This window comes from Vicia villosa, unplaced genomic scaffold, assembly GCF_029867415.1.
Source record: "Vicia villosa cultivar HV-30 ecotype Madison, WI unplaced genomic scaffold, Vvil1.0 ctg.005701F_1_1, whole genome shotgun sequence".
Classification (NCBI taxonomy): Eukaryota; Viridiplantae; Streptophyta; class Magnoliopsida; order Fabales; family Fabaceae; genus Vicia; species Vicia villosa.
In genome coordinates this window covers 1-15165 of record NW_026706665.1, presented here as the reverse complement: position 1 = coordinate 15165, position 15165 = coordinate 1, and the positions used below count along the sequence as shown (strand labels likewise).

Sequence of the window (15165 nt, the reverse complement as noted above, 5' to 3'; positions counted from 1 at the left end):
GTATGGAGGATTTGGCCTCCATTCGAAAGTTGAATTCGTGCCTTGACTAGACAAGTTATTCGCAGCATTTGTTGAGGGAAACGGTAATACTTCCTCTGCACTCGTGGTCGAAGGTGCAGTTGTTGACACTGAAACTGGCAAAGTCCCTGAAAGTCCTGTATTATTTTCAGGCACCGACTGGGAATTATCTGCAGGTCTCGATCCATTTGGACCCGTTGTATCCCTTGTTCCTTGAGTGGAATTCGAATTTGCCGCTCCTGATCCTGTGCCTTGTGAGGGATCTTGATCACCCCCTGCACTGGCTGTAACAGCCATTTTCTTGTTGTACCTTCGTTTGGGAACCGGTTGTGCACTGTTTGTTAATTTACCGTTCCTAAGGTTCATACAAGGTCTTGATATTGTCTAGACAAAACAAAGCAATTGATTAAAACAATCCGTTCGACACTGTCCCACTGGGCGTGCCAATTTGTTTACGGTGATTTCCGGTAAACAACCGCTAGTCCTCCAAACTATAATAAATATGATTTGGTTACTCGCAGGATCGACTAGATTGATCCTAGGACACATAGTCAATTAGATTGTTATCAATATTCTTTAGAACCATGTTCATGATTCGTTGTCTTCGACAAATGTTATTCGATTGAAAACATACACTTTTAGTGATGACTTGATTATATGTGATTATGACTTTAAAATGTAAACAACGCAGATAACGTAACATGCAATTCTGTTTAAATGTAAAGAATCTTAAAACATAAAACTGTTAAAGATCTTGAAAGTAAATAACATGAAAGTAAATAACATGAAAGTAAATAACATGAAAGTAAAGATACAGTAATGTAAATGACAAGAAGTAAATAGAATGCAAGAATTTAAAGATATTCGAAAACGAAAAGCAATAAAAGATAATACTCATGTATTAAGATGGTGGTGTCATACGTACATTTTCTCAGCGAACTCGTTCTCGTTAACGCTTGATACTTGAGTAAATATGTGAGTGATTTGTACAAAATGAACACACGGAATTCTATCATAAAAAACTCCTATTTATACTAGTTTCGACCATAACGGCCCTACGCTAATCCGCTGCCACGTTTCTCATAAGAACTTCCAGCGATGACATCTGTGAATAAGCAGTTACGCAACTATCTTCGAATTTCAAATCTTCCCGCCTGAGTCCATCTTCGACGCGTGGCAGTATGTTAATAAACACTTACTAACAAACACGCTAAATAATAATACTTAAGCAAATTTATAAATTTTGTCTAAGTCTTCGAGGATATGTCCTTCCAATAGCTTTCAGTAGCCATCACCTTCATAAAAAACTTAGACGTTTCTTGCTATCGAAACATGGCCATCAGTAGCCATTTTATATTCCTCAGAGATGGTCATCAGTAACCACCTTGCCTTCGATCATACACTCCTTCGAAGCACATATATTTGCTCAACGAAATCTTCAGCTAACAGTAAGACAAAGGAAAATTCATCTGAACCACCTTCTAATGTTGTGCAAGATACATGGAATAAAAGATTAGTGGCAATTGAAAGACTAGCTCAATGTAAGGAGGACGAGATGGAGTATAAGGAAATGCAGTTATCCTCGAAAGAAACTTCTATGATGAATGATAGTCAACGAGATATTCATGAAAAATATTGTGATAAGTTGAAAAAAAAATGGACTTTAGTTATGATGAAAAGATGTAGTACTTGTTATGTATCAACACCTATGTAAAATGGTCATTAGTACCAATTTAATTTATAATAAATATTATGTTGTTATTCAAATTATCTGTTATTCAAACTAGCCGTTATTCAAACTAGCCGTTATTCATATATCACTATATAAATGACCACTTTTCTCATTATTTTCTCATTCTTCTCTCATTCTTCTCTCATTTTTCTCTCCTTCTTATTTCATTCTTCTCTCATTCTTCTTTCATTCTTCACTCACTTTAATGAATTCAGACAGTTCAGATGATCTCTTTTGAGACTTGATTGAAGAAGAATTTATGGACAATGCTGATGAAGAAATACTAAAGTCAATGCTCGAGAAGGAACATCAATCTGGAAGTTCCTCTAGGCCAAAGAGAAGAAAAGTGATAGATCGAAATCGTGAAGAAGCGCATAATCGTTTATTCAATGACTACTTCTCAGAAAATCCAGTATACACAGATGTTCAATTCCGAAGAAGGTTCAGAATGCATCGGCATGTGTTTCTTCGAATTGTAGCCGCCCTTGGAAGTCACGATGAATATTTCCGAATGAGGGTCGATACAACTAGTAAAATGGGTCTTTCACCATTGCAGAAATGCACATCTGCTATTCGTATGTTGGCATATGGGTCTCCCGCTGACAGTGTGGACGAATATGTTCGAATCGGTGAAAGCACTTCAATTGAGTGCTTAGAAAGATTCATTCGGGGCGTGAATGTTGTATTTGGGGAAGAGTATTTGAGAAAGCCTAACAACACAGATGTTGAACATCTTTTACAAATGGGAGAGTCACGTGGCTTTCCAAGTATGTTGAGTTCCATTGATTGTATGCATTGGAAATGGAAAAATTATCCTGTTGCATGGAAAGGACAATTTTGTCGAGGTGATCATGGTAAGCCCACAATCATGCTTGAAGCAGTGACATCAAAAAACTTATGGATTTGACATGCATTTTTGGTATTGCAGGTTCAAACAATGACATTAATGTGCTAAATCAATCAAATGTGTTTAACGATTTTTTGGAAGGACATGCTCCCACTATGAACTATACAATTAATGGAACGTCATATAATATGAAGTATTATTTAGCGGATTGTATATATTCTAAGTGGGCTACATTTGTCAAGACTACTTCAAGAATCAGCTAGAAAGGATATGGAGTGGGAATTTGAAGTGCTCCAATCTCGATTTGCAATTATACGTGGCCCAACGCGTGCCTGACATATGGAAACCCTCAAGCATACCATATATGCTTGCATCATATTGCACAACATGATTGTTAAAGATGAACGCCACACATATGGAGGTGATTTTGATTACTCTTAGGATAATGTAGATGACACCTACTCAACAACTAAAACATTTAATGGTCCTCATTCGAATCTTGCAATAAGATTACAAAGAAGAGCAAGTCTTCGTGAAAAACAAGTTCATCGCCAACTTCAAGGAGATCTAGTCGAGCATATTTGGGAACATTGGACACGAGAATGATGAAAATTAAATTTGAGTAATTCTGTTATGTTATTTATTTTTAATGTTTTTAATTATATGTCATGTATTTGAGATTAATTTTAATTATCATTTTAAATTTTATGTTTAATTTTAATTTTATTTATTTTATATTAATTTAAATTTAAATAATTTGAATTATTATTTTAAATCAAATAAAATTTAATATGAATAAAATATTAATATATAAAGTAAAGATCTGGGACCGAATATGAGTTCTTTATAGTTGCACCATTGGAGTGAAAATTGAGAGAGTTGCTCAAGATGATGTGGCTTAATAAGTCCCACAAAAAACCCCAAATTGAATTGCACCATTGGAGATACTCTTATAGCTATAGGGTTCATGACCCCCTTGCTTTTTTTTTTATTATTTCTTTTTGTTTACATTTAATTGTTTAGTTAAATAGTGTTTTTATTAGTTGTTTTATTAATAAAAATTAATTAATTTTGCTAATTAATTTTTATTGGCTTAATTAACTAATTTAATTAATTTGTAATTAATTGATTAAATGACTAATTCACTTGTTTATGTGTTTAATGGATTTGTATTTTAATCGCTTTATTATATCCCCATCTGACAAAATGTACCCCTCTCCCATGACGTGTAATAATGTTTGGGTATTTTTCTTCCTAATAAAACACAATAAATTAAACGAATTTAGCTCGTTCCTTCATGAAACGAAAAAGGATTGATTTGGTGTAGACCTTTTCCTTCCCTGAGCATTCAAATATTGCTGTAGAACTCACTGTACGAATGCTTGTCTTTCGTTAAGGAACAATCACTATATTCGCTTCACACTTTTCATAATAAGTTTTTTGGATGAAAAAGAAGGTGATTGGGTGTAGACCTCTTCCCTTTCCCGAGTATTTGAACACTGCTGTAAAGATCCCTGTTTAGATAATTGTCTCCACATAAAATTAACTCAACTCATAAAACCATTTTCACCCTTGCGAAAGATTGAAAACCTTTTCAGAAATGAGTGTGTTTTAGCCATTTCGAATCAAAATAAACAAATATTTCAACCTCTAAAAGCGAGTGGCAATCAAAGGTTTAACCATTTGAAATGTGTAAATCACCACTCCTTAAAAGCAACCAACTAATCTGTGTTTTCTATCATGAAATACGAAACTCCGATTTTCTCATTGCACCTGAGGATACGCAAACACATGATTTTGAAATCTTGACGAGCACAATAATAAAACCTAAATTCCTTTTCTGTCTTGTTCTTCCTCAATACGTAGAAGATCTTAAAATAACATCACACTACACTCATTTGCAAAACTAACTAAATGAGTCCCGATAAGTACAACAGATGTAAGAGGTGCTAGTACATTCCCCTTGCATAACTGAATTCCAAACCCGTTCTTGGTTGCGACGACCATACTTTTCTTTTCTTTCAGGGTTTTATTGATATTTTTCATTACCTTTGGAATAAATAAAATTTGGTGGTGACTCTGTTGTATTTGGAGCGATCCTTAAGCTTGACTATTTTTCGCGTCACGACAAATCGTTCTTAATCTATGATGATGTTTGTTGTTCTTTTTCTGTTGATCACTCATAGTATTTCTTTCAAGTTTGACACCATCTGCATTTAAAGGATGTGTGTAACCATCCGTTAGCATATCCCATAGATCAACATCAAAACCAAGAAGAAACTTTCTATTCTATCATTCCAATTGTCAAACTTATCACCATAAAAAACTAGTGGTTTAGCATAAACAAGATTTTATCATTGTTGTTATTTTCAAGTGGAATGTCTTCCATTGTCTTTCAAGGACTAGATCTTTATCTAAAACAGTTAAGTGTTTGATAATAATCAATACCAGAATCGGAGCTCCGATGGCTATTGAAGGTTCAAGGAAACACAAGAAAGGTGGGGGTTGAATTGTGTTTCTAGATTTAAAGATTTTTCACTAAACCAAATACAAACAACATAATGCTAATAATGATAAAGAACACAAGCATTTTATCTTGGTTCACCGTTAACTAGGCTACCCCCAGTCCATCCACCAAGATAATTTCGCCTTATCAACAAGTACTTAATTCACTAATCAAAAACTTTAAATACAACCACAAAGACTACCTGTCAATGTCTTCTCAGAGATTGTGACTTTACTCTAGTCCCTTAAGAAAATCAACTCAAAGACAACTTGTTAATGAATTCTTGAGTAATCTTACTAAACACTAAATTACTCAAGGAATTTAACCAACTGGTTAATATAACAAGGGTTTGTGTTTATAAAGTGCTTCTTAGAAAGATGATACACATAATTTCAATACAATAAGATTTACAAAGAATAAAAGTTATAAAGCTTTCAAGATAACAACTACTTTCTTCTTTGTGTAGTTTCTAAACTTTTTGTTTAAGTGCGTTGTGGTTCTTCTTTTCCATTGCGTTAAGATATCCTTTATATAGATGATGAAAATATTCGTTGGAGGGCGAAGTTGGAATTTCACAAATCATAGTTGTATGAAAATGTTTGATGCATAATAGTAGAGTGGCGCTAGCAGCAGTGAGAGGAAGGATGAGACGTATTGATAAAGTTGGTACAGACGCACAATCCTTTTTGCAGAGTAGCATATAGGATAATGATTTTGTATTATTATAATATTTCCACATTATCTTCCTTCAATGATAACATCTTGAGTCAGAGACTTCTGAATATAAGTTGTTGAAGTTTGATTAGAGTTCAAAGTCACTTTCACTCTTTTGTTAACTTATTGAGTCAGAGGCTTATGATACAATTTGTTGAAGCTTGATCAGAGTGTCTTCAGAGCTTTGAGAAAATTGAGACTTCAGAGTCTTGAATGAGAGTCATTCTAGATAAGATTCTTTGACAATTTGACATGATATTTTTAGATGCAGTTGTACTTGTAAATACATCTTGTATTTGTCATTGGTTCAGAGTATGTTTGGTGTCCAAAGTTTAGAGTTGCTCGTTTAGAGAGCAGAACTTTCACTAGTCTTGAGTCCACAACTTGGTAGCCCAGAGTCTAGAACTAATTATCAGATCCTGCACACTTAACAAACCGTTAGAGTACAAAATTATTCTTCTTACATTGTATACTTGTTATCATCAAAACTCAAGGGTTAGTTGCATAACCAAACTTGTTCCAACATCTGTCTCAATTTCTTCATCTTCAAAAATTGGATCTTTATTCTCCACTTTGTCGAATGTCCTCAATGGAATAATAATCCATGAATACAACATCACGACTACGAATAAGATTCTGTTGAACCAGATCAAAGAATCGTTACCCAAACTCATCAAGTCCATACCCAACAAACACACATTTCTTCGATTTCCCATCCAACTTTGATCTCTCATCCTTCGGAATATGCACATAAGCCATGCACCCAAACACCCGAAGATGGTCGTAGGAAACATCTTCACCACTCCAAACATAATTTGGAACATCAAACTTCAAAAAAAAAACTTTGAGTGAGGTTTAAAAGATGTACAACCGTGCTCAATGCTTCTCCCTAAAAGTATTTCGAAAACTTTGATTGAGAAAGTAAACATCTCATCTTTTCCACCAAAGTTATATTCATTTTTTCGGCTAACCCATTTAATTGTGGTGTCTTTGGAAGAGACTTTTGATGATGTATACCTTGATCTTGATAGTACTTGTTGAAAGGTTCAACATACTCTCCCATGTTATCGATTCATATACACTTAAGCTTTTTCCCCGTTTCTCTTTCAAACGATGCTTGAAACGACTTGAATGTATCTAACATTTGATCTTCCATCTTAAAGGTATAAGCCCATGTTTTCCAAGAATAATCATCAATGAAATTCACAAAGTAATATGCAGTCCTAAGTGATCATGTATTCATTGGACCACACACATCGTAATGTACTAAATCCAACACTTCTAGTTTCCTTTTTGGTTCGGATGACATAAAGGAAACTCGCCTTTGCTTACCCGACAAACAATGCGAACACTTTCTCAACTTTCCATCAGAGACACCATACAACACATTCTTCTTTGCCAAAATGCTCAAACATTTTTCATTCATATGACCCAAACGCTTGTGCCATAATTTGGATGAGCTATCATTGTCATAACTGTTGATGTAGCACTTCGAAACCCCAAATTGGACGATATACAGGTTCGAATTTTTTTTTCCTTTAGCACCACAATGAGCATTTCTTTAACTTCCATTTGTTGTCTTAAAGTGAATTATCTTATCCTTCATTATCCAACTTTCCAACGGATAAAAGATTGAATTGAAGTTCCATAATGTGTTTCACGCCCTTGAGAATTAGAGTAGTCCCATTGCTAGTTTCAACACAAATATCTCCTTTTTCGATAACATTAGCTTGCCCATTATTTCCCATACGAACAACTACAAAGTCAATAGTCTCGTAAGTTGAAAAAAGATCACATCTCGAAGTTGCATGAGTAAAAGAACCACTATCAACCACCCAATCCATCTCATCACATGATAGATTGACATTCTCTACACAACTATCACAAACATCAAAGAAATCATCAATAATAGAAACATATTCATTATTGTTACCTTCCATTTTGTCGTTGTTGTAGCTCTTCTTCTTTTTTTCCTTTTCAACTTTCGGTAATATCTTTTTATGTGTCTCTTTTTCCCCGCAATGATGACTCTCAATATTAGAGAATCTATTAGAGCCTCCTTGTGATTTACCACGTGATGTCCAAAGGTTACTTGAACCTTTACTTTAGTGTCTTTCCCTATATTTGGTAACCAATACCTTAGAATATGAAGAAGAACCTTGTGACTTATGCCTCAACTCCTCATTCAACACACTAATTTTAGCCAAATTCATCGAGATGATACTGTTCGGAGCAGAGTTAGACAATGATGTCCTAAAAGTCTCCCAAGAATTAGGCAATATACTAATAAGCCACAAACCTTGAATTTCATCATCAAAAGTAAGATTCATCTCCGAAAATTAATTTAGAATCCATTGGAAAGTGTTTAAGTGATCGGTCATTGATGAACCATAACTATACCTTAATGACATTAATTTCTTGAACAAGAACAACTTATTGTTCCCCGTCTTTCTTGCATACAACTCCTCAAGTTTGGTCCAAAGAGAGCGAACATGAGTAACCGAGCTCACATGATTCAAAACATTATCATCCACCCAATGACGAATATAACCACACACTTGTCTATACATCAAAGTCCCTTCTTCATTACTCTTTCCGTCATATTTTTCACTAGAGAAAATTGGCAAGTGAAAACCTTTCAGATAAAGCAAATCTTCTATTTTTCTTTCTAAACATTATAGTTAGAATCATTCAAACTCATCATCTTAGATGTGTTAGTCTCCATTGTTACACAAATTAAACCACAACTCTAGATAATACTTGTTGGGAGGAGATCCAAAACACAACAGAATAATTCAACAACAAAATCACTCCCAAATACCAAATGCAAAGACAACCAACAAAACACATCAAATAAAACAACATAATTTTAGCGTAGGAAAACCTCCATTAACTAGGAGTCAAAAACCACATGAGACCACTTAATATCTCCACTATTATCAACAATGAGTACAAACACGATTTTCTCTATCACTAGTTAGAGACATGCATAAACATCATCAAGACCTATAATCAATCGTGGAATACAACAAAAATCAAGAGAGACAAACAAACCCCAAAACACCAAGAAATTCGCACCTCACAAATGGACTCGACAAATAAACTTAGAAAGCTCAGAATCCGATCTCCACCAGTCAAGATATACTCCTATGAGTGACAAACACTGCGCTAAAATTTGAAGACGACCCAACTGTTGAATTGTGAGAAAGTTTCGATTTTGTGGGACTGGTCGGAGCTAAAAATAGGTTGGGGGGAATTGGTGTGGATGCTGCTTTTTTCACTCTTCTCTCTTCTTTTCTTTTGTTGTTTTTCACACACTTAACCCTATTCCTCTTTGTTGGATAACAACAAAGAAATACACACACATGGGATACTAACCCATGTGTGGATGCTGTGTTTTTCACTATTATCTCTTCTCTTCTTTTCCCGCTTAGTGTTTTCGGATTCCAATATTTGAATTCTATTTGCAGTTCAAATTTCGAATATATTTTTGGAAAAATGGGGTGGCCCACTAATGATGTGAATTGGTGCGTAATAGGGGCGTTCGAATTTTGAAATTCATACCACATGTATGTCATTTTAGAGTTATAAAGGGTTGGTTGCTCACCACTAAGAGTTTGTTTGGTTGACGGTTTTCGGAAGGTAGTGAAGGAGAAGGGAGAAAATATTTTAAATGAGAGAGTTTGATTCAATATTTATATATTTAAATAAAAATTTAATTTATTAAAATATTAAAAATTCTATTTCGAACAAATTTTATATTCATCTTATATTTCTTTTATTCTTATATCTTCATCTTATTATTTATTAAATACATTTAATTTATTTTATTTTTTAAATTTTGAAAAAAATTGTATATTATTCTCGTTACATTTTTACAAAATATTTTATAATATATCTTTCGCAGACGCCAATCACCACTGAAACAACTAAGTTATATTTAGTTATAACTTAGGTTCAAATTAGAAATATTAAATATAATTATATTTCATTAATAATCTATATTTAAATTATAAATGATATATATCGTCATTCTTATAATAAATTATAAAATAAAAAATAAATTAGTTTTAAAATTCTTCTTCTCCCTTCCTTTACCACCATTTCCTTCTACACGATTGAACCAGAGGGACTCGAAGTAAAATTTGCCCGGAAGTTTTAATTGTTCTAAACTTCTAATCCCAAACCCACTCCAATTAATTTTAAACCAGCCCAGCAGATCCATCAAAAGAAGAATAAAAAAAAAAAAGGCGCAATGAACAAATTGGAGTTGCTCTAACTCGAATTACCGCGAAACTCGCCGGAGTTGCTCGTCGACCCCGCGATTTCTAGGTTCCGATCTACGACGGCGCGATTAATAAAATAGGTATGAATATTTCGGTGATGAATTAGGTATCTGTTTGGTTCTTTATTACTTTACTTTTCGTCTCTAATGTTGTTTATCTATATATCAAAGAAATTGAAAACTGTGAAGAATACATTCTTTTCATTACTTTACTTATACAAGTCATGTAGATACATATACTACTTTTCCTGCAAATTTCAATATTGTTTTCATTGGTAATTATGATTTCTTTTGTTTATCGTTTCCCATAAGCTTCTGCGTTTGTTTCTGACTTTCACAAGTAATGCCTCTTAATTAGGACCCAAAGACCTTACTTACAAGTAATGTCAGTTCCGGACGAGGATAATTTATCGTCCTCGCAGTCTCAGGTATGATCTCAAGTGATTTAAGGTTTTCTTTGTCTTACTAACGCTATTTTGTATGCATATATCTGAGTTTTATGAATTTTTTGTATACTCTTACAATTAGTATTACGATTCCACGATTTATGATTTTATTTATTCCCCCTTCCCGATTTTTCATGAAATCTCGATTGTAACTACCTTCTGATAAGCACTCAAGCACTTGATGAACCTTCCGTTATGAATTGGTTGTCAATAGGAAGAATCAAGTCACTTAAGTACTCCCCACATAGCATGTGTTTGGTTCTGCGGTGAAGAAAATTAAATTTGAATAAATTGATTCTATAAAATTGGTTCAAGTTTTAAAATAGAGTTGAAGGTAAAGTGATTTATGTTTAGATACATTTCTTCAAAACTGACTTTAACAACAAATTTCAGTGTAAAAATCACGTTTAGATTCAAAAGCTACAAATCTTAGCTTCAAGTAGAATCAATTCTACTCGAAAGCAATCAAGCACGTCAAAATCAATTCTACACATTCAAAATCAATTTTAGGTGTTCCAAACGCGAAACCAAACATACACTTAAATCATATTCATTCGATTGAGACTGAGCTCTGATTAGTTTGGAGATTTTTATGGTGATTTTAATATAGTATTCCATTATTCCCTTTTGGGACAAAGTATCAACTGACCCTTATTTGTCTCTTGTTAACATGTAATATATTTATGTCATTTTTTATGATGCTTTGAGGTTCATATTTTCTTCTTCTGAGTTTATATGGGAGCAGTAATCTAATAAAAGAAGAATAGTTCTGCGTTCATCAGATTGTTCCTCTATTGTTTGGCTGTACTTCAGAATACATGAAAAATTGTAGCTTTTATCTTAAGGATATGGACAGTACTGCAATAGAGGATGAGGGCAATCTATTAATGAGATAAACTATTGTTGAGAAAGCATAATCCCAATGGGTGAGCAGTAAGGTGGCTTGACTTAAGAGTGTGAGACTCATTTCAGCTATGTGCCTATGTTTTCTCTCAACAACACTATTTTGGTGATGAGTGCGAGGACATATGACCCTATGGACAATACCTATGTCAGTTAAAATTAAAAACTTGGTAAAGGGCCTGAATTCCCCTCTCCAACCAGACTAAAGAACCTTAATGGGGACACCATGCTGGAGTTCCACCATTGTTTGGAATTGTTTAAATGTAGAGATAGCTTCAGCTTTAGTTTTGAGAAAATATATCCATGTAAAGTTGGAGAAGACATCTACAAAGGACATATAGTATTTGAAACCTAAAATGGAGGTATTAGGAGAAGGTCCTCACAAATCTATATATATAAGTTCCAAATAGATGAGAGTAGGTGGTTTGAGATGCAGTGGAATGCAATCTATGGGTTTTACCCATACAACAAGCCAAACAAAACGAGGTGCTATCTTTATTTTTAAAGGGAATATTACAATCATGTAATACAAGTTTTAAGTGTGTATTAGGATGTCCTAATTTGAGATGCCACATAGTAGATGTACTTGAACTGATAAAAACAGAATTAAAACTAGATACATGTTTATTTTGACAAAACTGAAGAGGATAGCAGGTGAGGCTTGTCATCATTGCTAGAAAGAGCTATGGATGGAAACTCATAGAGTCCATCACTCCCAACGAATCATTCAAGCAAGGTGGCATTAGAGACTTGAGATTTCACAAGACACTTATTAGCTGAGAAAAGAAACTAGACATTATTGTCACATGGAAACTTACTGACACTTATTAATTTTTTGGTTTTGGAAGGAATAAGCAAGAGATTGTGTAGTGTGAGAGGTGTGTGAGGGTGAATAGGGGAGGGAAAAGTGCTAGAACCAGTAGAATGACATTAGCAGCAATTTAATTTTTTTTTAACGAAGTGAAATATCGTGAAGGCCATTCTTCACCCCTGCTTTTGTTAACTTAAATAAATGAATCACAACAAATGGTACTATATGCTTGTCTAAGTAGTCTAACTTTCTAGTAAATTACACTTCTTTCTATTTTGTGAATTTTTTCAAGTGCATGTGCCTAAAATAGCTACTTATGTGTCTGAATTGGAAGATTAGGAGTATTCAATTACTTATTTCTCTTATACTTTCGATTGGAATGTTTTGCAGATTTCATCTCACTTTTTCTCCGATCTCCTTGATTCCATTATAGTTGATGTGGCATCAGAGTGTCATAGAATAGCCAAGCTGGGGCTTGATGCTAATTTGGATGAAGAAGACGAAGAATTGAAGTTGTCAGCACAAGCCAGGGCTAGATTGGCTGATCCTAGTAATAGTAATGAAGCAAATGGCAAGTATGTGGTTGACATATTCGGACAAACTCATCCCACCGTAGCAAATGAAATATTCCAATGCATGAATTGTAACCGGTCGATCGTGGCAGGGAAGTTTGCTCCTCATTTAGAAAAGTGCATGGGGAAGGTTATTCTCTTACTTTTGAATTGTGAATATGGTGATCATTTTCTCAATATTGTGTACTCAGTACTTATTATTTTGAGATAATAAGATTAAGCTCCCCAATCTACATAGTAAGATATTGTTAGAGGTCTGTGTAAATTGGTGTATACTTATTAAACTCTAACATTATGACTTTGCTAATGCCCCAACCAACTCAGGGTAGGAAGGCTCGATTGAAGGTAACAAGGAGCAGTTCAGGGTCAGGCGCACAGAACCGGCATTCACGAGGCAGTTCTGCTTCCAGATATTCAAATCAATCTAGCAACAATAGTAGCGTGAATCGGTCGGCAAATGGAAACCCTAGTTTTGCAGGTGATGAGCACTCAAATGGATCAACTCAGCCATGAACTAGTGTGATGTATGAAGCTTTTTTTGCTGGGAGAACCTATCAATATGTGTATTTGAATATAGTATTTCTCTATCAATTTTGACATAAAGTCAGCCTTTGCTTTTATCTGTGTATACATCAACGATGTTGCCTAGCTTTGGAGTTTCATAGAAGAATAACATTTTGTTGTACAATGAGTTCCATTGTAATTTTGTTGATCACATTCCTATTCCAACGTACTCCTCCCTTGAGGGGAAAAAGTGCAATATTAATGATCGATTTATAGAACCATTTAATTTGTATAACTTTCAATTGCAATATTCATGATTGCAGTTTCACCAACGTTTTTGCAGCACCATTTATCAGTAAAAGAATGTGATTAATGATGAAAATTAATGAAAATTCCGCTGCCAGAACTTGAACCCGGATCTCTCGGGTGAGAGCCGAGTATCCTAACCAACTAGACTACAACAGATTGATGATGAAAAGAAACGAATTTCATTATTTCATTTTTTGAGATTCCATAGGAGTATCATACTAGAAGAACTATGATGCTTTATCAATGCGTAAAACATGTCCTAAATACATATTTTTTAAAATTATTCATTTGCTTATTGTAAACAAAATTATTTCATTTGCTGGTATATTTTTTAAGTAAAGTGTAAACAGTAACATATTTTGATTTATTTAAACCGAGTCCTACTTTTAGTTCGTGTTCTGACCACATAGCATTGTTTTTCTTTCGGCAGAATTAATTCATTTTTAATTTAATTTAAGAATTAAATCATTGTTATGTATAGCCGGTTCTAAGGACGGATAAAAAGAGATAGTTGTGTTATGCAGTAGATAATCAATGTAAAGTTTTGTCAAATTTCTATGACTTTGTTGTCTCTTTGACATGGAAGCAACACATTGTATGGCTCGAGTACAACGTCAAAAGAGCAAGGACCAGAACATTGCTGTCTGAATGCCGTGAAAAATAAACAAGGGTTTTTTATTTTCGTGAACAAATGTGGGTAAAGAAGTTAGCTCTTGAGAGTAATATTAATTTTTGAACTTGAAACTGAGTGGAGGGTTGAAAGGGAGAAAAAAATTAGACATATCGGGTCTTCAGTTTGGTACACCAATAATGTTAGATTGAGAAATGAGTGAAATTTTTTGTAGACAAGTAGTCAAAGAAGAATATTGTGGATGTGAAAAGAGTAGAATATCATATCACAACCGTGTAATTTATAGAGGAGTAAGACACCTTTAATGTTATTAGTGTTGGCGCACCTCAATTTTGGTTATCAAAATACCTTACAGTAAATGTTGGGAGGATTTAGAAGGCTTATTCTAGGATATATCACCCAAAGAGAAGATTTTTCTAGGAGAAGATCTAAATCGTGTAGGAAACGTAGCAAGAGATTTTAAGGGCGTGCATGAGGAGTATGGTCTCAGGGAGGTAAATGCGGAGGGTAAATCCATCATGGAGTTGTGACGGCTTTTGATCTAACTATAATTAATACATGCTTTAGAAAAAGAGACATGCATCTTATTTCATATAAGAGTGGAGTGACATGTTCTTAGATAAATTTGTTTCTTATTAGGAAGTCAGATAGGAATATTGGTTACAGATGTGAAAGTCAAGATGAGAGAGAAAAGAAAAAATCAAATTAGAGCTCCACGAATCAAGTGAAGGCATTTGAAAAGTGAAAAACAAGAAAGTTTCCAACACAATATTTTGGAGGAAGGGTTCAGATAATAAGAATAGAACTCGAGGTTCTTGTAAGTTGCCAGACTCGCATCTTACATGACTAAACACGAAAGAAAAATACTTTTTAAAAATTTATTACAG

General features: G+C 34.1%; 2 protein-coding genes across 2 annotated transcripts; both read left to right on the top strand.

Moving 5' to 3' along the window:
* Nucleotides 1–2009: 2009 nt before the first annotated feature.
* LOC131642727 (uncharacterized) lies at nt 2010–2860 on the top strand. Its single transcript, XM_058912946.1, has 2 exons — nt 2010–2604; nt 2679–2860. Exons 1-2 carry the CDS (start codon nt 2010–2012, stop codon nt 2858–2860), a joined length of 777 nt encoding a protein of 258 aa, XP_058768929.1.
* Nucleotides 2861–9904: 7044 nt separating this feature from the next.
* LOC131642726 (SAGA-associated factor 11-like) lies at nt 9905–13638 on the top strand. Its single transcript, XM_058912945.1, has 4 exons — nt 9905–10183; nt 10461–10530; nt 12653–12964; nt 13159–13638. The coding sequence occupies exons 2-4, from the start codon at nt 10486–10488 to the stop codon at nt 13345–13347; spliced, it is 546 nt and encodes a 181-aa protein (XP_058768928.1). The 5' UTR covers nt 9905–10183; nt 10461–10485; the 3' UTR covers nt 13348–13638.
* Nucleotides 13639–15165: the final 1527 nt, after the last annotated feature.

Excerpts from the sequence above, each read along its gene's own strand:
- LOC131642727 (XM_058912946.1), top strand. The coding sequence starts at position 2,010 with ATGGACAATGCTGATGAAGAAATACTAAAGTCAATGCTCGAGAAGGAA. Across the intron at positions 2,605-2,678 it reads ATTTTGTCGAGGTGATCATG|GTTCAAACAATGACATTAAT; the intron begins GTAAGCCCACAA and ends TTGGTATTGCAG.
- LOC131642726 (XM_058912945.1), top strand. The coding sequence starts at position 10,486 with ATGTCAGTTCCGGACGAGGATAATTTATCGTCCTCGCAGTCTCAG. Across the intron at positions 10,531-12,652 it reads TATCGTCCTCGCAGTCTCAG|ATTTCATCTCACTTTTTCTC; the intron begins GTATGATCTCAA and ends AATGTTTTGCAG. Across the intron at positions 12,965-13,158 it reads TAGAAAAGTGCATGGGGAAG|GGTAGGAAGGCTCGATTGAA; the intron begins GTTATTCTCTTA and ends CAACCAACTCAG.